At 55.8% G+C, this 5,208-nt stretch overlaps 1 protein-coding gene across 1 annotated transcript in view; it reads left to right on the top strand.

Annotated features, from left to right (window-relative positions):
* The window catches only part of LOC103803571 (plectin-like), a gene marked incomplete at its 3' end in the record, with an annotated part of 11,766 nt that extends 7,857 nt beyond the window's left edge, over nt 1-3,909 (top strand). Inside the window, exons 4-5 of the mRNA XM_009076136.1 lie at nt 2,247-2,324; nt 3,817-3,909. Coding sequence (XP_009074384.1) covers nt 2,247-2,324; nt 3,817-3,909 — 171 coding nt within the window. The remainder of the gene's footprint in view (nt 1-2,246; nt 2,325-3,816) is intronic.
* Nucleotides 3,910-5,208: the final 1,299 nt, after the last annotated feature.

Below are 5,208 nucleotides of genomic sequence, written 5' to 3'. Positions count from 1 at the left end.
CAGGAATTATTTTAAGTTTCCCCCAAAAATAGGATCTGGGCAAAGATCTCCTCCCTCCCTCTGTTACCCTCCAGAGATGCCAAATCAGTTCGTGTGGGGGCTGAAAAATTGGATCAAACTACTCACGATCCAGACAGCTTCCTGCTCTTCAGCTTCCAAAATCAGGAGGAAATTCCTGTGCTGGAGCTTGGGGTGTGCCAGAGACCCAACCGCCTTCGTTCCTTGCTCTTTTATTTCTCCTCCTGCCTGGGTGTTGCATTTTGGTTTGCATTCTGTGTCTCCCTGTTGTGTCACCCTCCCGTCGTGTCCCTCCCGTCATCGTTAGCCGGTAGAGCCACCAGCTCAGCGGAGCCTTCGCCTGGTGAGAGCACCAGCCTGGTGCCGTGCGAGCAGCGAGGAGCGTGAGGAGGAAGATGATGATGATGAAGAAGTAGGTTGAGCCTGCCCCAGCCTATCCCAGGCAGACCCTGGGAGTGCCAGCAGATAGTCCAGCGCAGCATCACCGCGGGCTCTGACCTTCCCCTCTCCGGTTTCAGCCGTGGTTTGGGGTAAAACCCACCTCGGGTGGTCATCCTGAGGAGAAGGTGTAAGAGTGGAGATGCTCCCTCGTTCCAGGGCTCTGTTCCTGTGAGCTGGATTATCTGTGTGTGCACTGCAGTGTCAGCCTGCAGTCAGGGCACGCCACCCACCCAGCGTGACAGCATGTGTCCCCACCACGGGGTGGGAGGGACAGGGATGGGTCCTGCACACTGCTCAGCCCTCAGGGGCCACTCACCTGGCTGCTCACCTGGCACTGCATGCACAGGCACCTTCTGGGCTCTGGGGCATGAGCAGCAACCCCATGCATGTGAGTGGAGGTGGGAGCAAGCACAGCCTCAGGCCAGGGTCACCCCGAAGGGTCAGACCCCACAACTTGCTTGGGTGTAAGAGAAGGTGTATTTTTCCAGCCCTTGTGCTCTGGGTGATGATGCCCTTGTGCAGTGTCACCTCCTTGGAGCAGTGCAGGAGGAGCTGAAGCTATAGAACCTTCCCCTGCAGCCCTGGAGATGTTCTCCTCTGTAGGGACAGCTCTTCCCTTAAGGCTGGAGAAGGAAGGTGACTTGGAGGACTTGGTGTGTCCTAACTGTTCAGAACATGGTCTCCCTGCCTGTGGCAGGGGGATTGGAATTAGATGGTTTTTAAGGTCCCTTGCAACCCAAACCACTGTGTGATTCTGTGAACATCCTGTTGATTCCTCATATTGAGGCTGGGATCAGGATTTGGGCATTGATCCATCCTCTCTTGCTGATTCAAAGTAGACCCAGCATCTCATCCCCTTCCCCTGGCCACAGCTCAGCCAACAGGTACCTCTGGGAAACATTTTTCTGCAGCAGCACCAGACACAGTCCAGGGTGTCTCATTTCCCCCTTCCTGAGGGGTTCAGACATGGTCCCTGCATCAGCAGCCCCAATTTCCCCCTTCCTGAGGGGTTCAGACATGGTCCCTGGATCAGCAACCCCTGCCCATGTGCAGGAGGAGTTGAGCTGGGTCTGGAGGGGCTAATCCTGAGGTCTGGGTTCCTCTGCCATCAGCTGGTCCCTGCCCAGATATCTGTGTCCTGCTGTGGAGCAGATCTGCCTCTGCTTCCACCTGGACAAGTTGCACTGTACCTACTCAATTTCCTGAGGGGTTCAGACATGGTCCCTGGATCAGCAACCCCTGCCCATGTGCAGGAGGAGTTGAGCTGGGTCTGGAGGGGCTAATCCTGAGGTCTGGGTTCCTCTGCCATCAGCTGGTCCCTGCCCAGATATCTGTGTCCTGCTGTGGAGCAGATCTGCCTCTGCTTCCACCTGGACAAGTTGCACTGTACCTACTCAATTCCATCTCTCTTTGCTCAGCCCTTTACCCAGCTTCTCTGTCTATCCATGGGGTGGGTGACAGAATCTCTGGAGATTTTGAAGGCTGAGTTGCTCCTGCCTGCTGCTAGCAGCACATGACTCTGAGCCTGGACACAAACCCTCAACACAGGTCAAGATCTTGGTGTCTTCTCCATGCCCCACCGGGACCTTTTAGCTTTCTCCCTGCAGGACTGTGCATTAGCAACGATTTTATTTGCTGCAGAACAGATGGAGCAGGGTGTGTGGGTGCACAGGGGGTCACACCAGTGTGCTGCCAGCTCCCAGGGGCTGTGGGGGGCTCTGTGCATGCAGAGTGCTGCCAGCCCAGCCCTGTGAGCCTGATCTGAAGCTGTCTCCTCTCTCTTGCAGCCACGTGAGAAGGGGCGGATGCGCTTCCACCGCCTGCAGAACGTGCAGATTGCCCTGGATTTCCTGAAGCAGCGACAGGTAAGGACTGATTTAGGCTAATCCAGCAGAGCTGGGTGATTTCTGGTTCTTTCTCCTGGTTGGAGCTTGGGAAGGGGTTGAGAAGCAGCATCAGCCCATGCTGGGGTGTGCCTGTCTCCGTGCTGGTTGAGGAAGGCTGTCAGGGAGCTTTCCCCGTGGATGTTGTGCCCCTGAAAACTACCCATGCACACAGAAACTGCTATGAAAATGAGGGATCAGACTCCAACTCTGGGAATGGATTTGCTAATGTCACTGACAGTCACTTTTGTGCATCAAAAGCCTCTCCTGGGGCTCCCTGACAGATCCTGGTGATGGGATTGAGTGGCTGTGGCACATCTGTACCTGTCCACCAGCTTTGGGGCAGATGTGGCAGCTGGTTCTGCCCAGCCCCACGCAGCTCTGGCCTCGGTGCTGGCACAGCCTTGTGCCTCTGTGTGGCATTACCCCCCTGGTTGTCAGCACAGACATATCATCCTCCTGTGCTGCTCCTGGGCAGCAGCATCCTTCGGTTTTCCGAGGGCAGGCTCCCTCCACTGGGCTTTGGGGAGCTGCTGGCCCCACAGTGCCTGTGCAGCAGCTGACAGAGACCTGGGCAGATCCTGCCTGGAGCAATGGGCTGCATCCCAAGACTTGCTGGCTCTGCAGGTGGAACCCCCACAGCCCTGGGCTGGGTGTCCTGTTCTGCCTGTTGGGTCAGGTCTCCCCACTGTGATGCTCCCAGATATGCTGAGATGATGATGATGATAAATTGCACCAGTTCATGCTGAAGCAGAGACTTTTCTCTCTCTCTTTGCTGGCCTGAGGGCACTGAATAAATTTGAGCACATTCCCTACTCCAGGGAGGGTGAGCTGCTTCCAACCCCCCTCACCTCCTCCTCCTCCTCCCCAGCTCCTTGATAGAGACATTTTGCCAAGGGCTCTTGGGAACTTGTTTCTCCACTTGGATGAAGCAGCTTTTTCCTTTGAAGTGTGATGGCCTGGTGGCAGCAGCCTGGCTGGGATGTCTTCCCCCAGACACTCCTGCTAGAGACTGATTGTGGGGTCCCTCGAGTGGTGGGGAGTGGGGACTCCCCTTGGGGAGAAGAGTGAGGGTGTTTCTGCCTTCGTTAGGGCTGATCGATTAGCACTTGGTTTTGAGCCCGGGATGGAGTTAATAAAGCTTGGTCATCCTCTTTTACCCACGCTCTGTGGTCTGTAGCTGTTAAATTATGCACCAATGCTCAGGGCTTTAGGGACAAGGCACTGCTCCGTGAGCTGAAGTAAAGCCATTAAGTGCTGGGAAAGCACTTCTGGATGGAGAGTGCTGGAAACATGGAAAAATCCTTCCCAAGCCAGGAGGCAGAGTGGCCTCATTGCCTCTTTGGGAAGCACTAGGGTTTTGTCTGCTCACTCCCCACTGGAGTGCTTGGGGGACTTGCATGGTGGGGGAGATGTCCTCTTGCTCTCTGGGTGAGGCTGATGGGAAACTCTGACTCTCTTACTTCTTTTTCAGGTGAAACTGGTGAATATTCGCAACGATGACATCACGGATGGCAACCCCAAGCTCACCCTGGGGCTCATATGGACAATCATCCTCCACTTCCAGGTAGGTCATGAGAGTTTTTTGCTGGAGGAGGTGGAGCAGATGTTGGGAGCGCGTTGTCTCTCCGGGGTGCTGGCATCCGTGTTTCTGCATGTTTGGAGACAGTGCTGGCACACAGGTCGGTCTGGAGGATCAACACACATTGCAGTGTCATGGAGACTGTGCTGGAGAACAGCAACACCCTTTTCTCATCATTTACATAATGAAATCTTTAATGATGGGCTGTGTGCTGTGGCCTCCTGGTTGGCACCAGGGTTGTTGGCAGTAGCTGTTTGCTCAGCTGGAGTCTCTGGAGGAGAAGAGCAAATTTGGAGGGGCCCATGGGGCTGTTATCCTGAGGCTGTCAGTGACATTAGCAAATCCCTTCCCAGCCCTTTGGGTGGTCGGTGCAGCCATGGGACTTTTCATTGGGATGGAATGTGTCAGCTGTGTGACAGTGGTTGAGGACAGGGATGGGAGAAGCTCCCTGACCCTGCTGGGGGAGTGCACTTGGGACAGTCTCCAGCAATTGTGTGTTAGAGATGCTCTTGGAAAAGGTTTTGCATCTTTAATAGCCTCAAATTTTCCAGTTGTAGCTTTGATGCCTTCAGCTGATGATGTGTGGCCACCAGTGTGTTAGTATGTAGGGCTTGATGAGCTGTGTTGCTGTCAGCAGCTCGTTAACCATGGGGCTGAGGCTGTGGGAGCTGCTGTGTCCCACTGGCATCTTCCAGGTGGGACAAGCACTGGCTTTGAGGAGGATGGCAATTTTTGGAGGATGGGCAGTGCCTTGGGGAGAGGCTTTTGGGAAGAGTATGGGGATGAGCTGGGTGGAAGGCTGCTGCTGAGACACTCTGACTGGGCTTTGGCCCTGGGAAGCAGTTGGGGTCGAGCAGGGTCTGGATGCTGATGAGTCACTGTTATCTTCAGTGGGGCCCTGCCTGGTGCCATCCTGTCCCTGCTGTCCTCAGGGTCACCCTGCCCTGGTGCAGGAGACCACGGAGAGGACATCAGGAGGTCGGAGAGGACATCAGGAGGTCGTGGGTCCCCTCCAGGCATGGCTGGGAGGGGATGCTGTCCCCGTGCCACGGGTGATGGGGGGGGATAGCTGTGCTGGTGCCGCTGAGCGTGCGCGTCCTGCGCTAACGGGATTTTTTCTGGGGTTGTAGCTCCATTGTGAACCTCTTAATCTCCAGTGCTGCTGCCTGGGGGCAGGCAGCTGGGAGAGCCCTGCGACAGGTTTGGGGTGGGATGGTGCTGGTGTGCAGCCCAGGCACTGTCAGCTCTGCAGGGAGCTGGACTGGGGAAGGTGTGGGGGGTGTC

This window comes from Acanthisitta chloris, unplaced genomic scaffold (genome assembly GCF_000695815.1).
Source record: "Acanthisitta chloris isolate BGI_N310 unplaced genomic scaffold, ASM69581v1 scaffold8756, whole genome shotgun sequence".
NCBI lineage: Eukaryota > Metazoa > Chordata > Aves > Passeriformes > Acanthisittidae > Acanthisitta > Acanthisitta chloris.
Note: the sequence above shows the minus strand (reverse complement) of the source record. Positions and strands in the feature narration are given on the sequence as shown.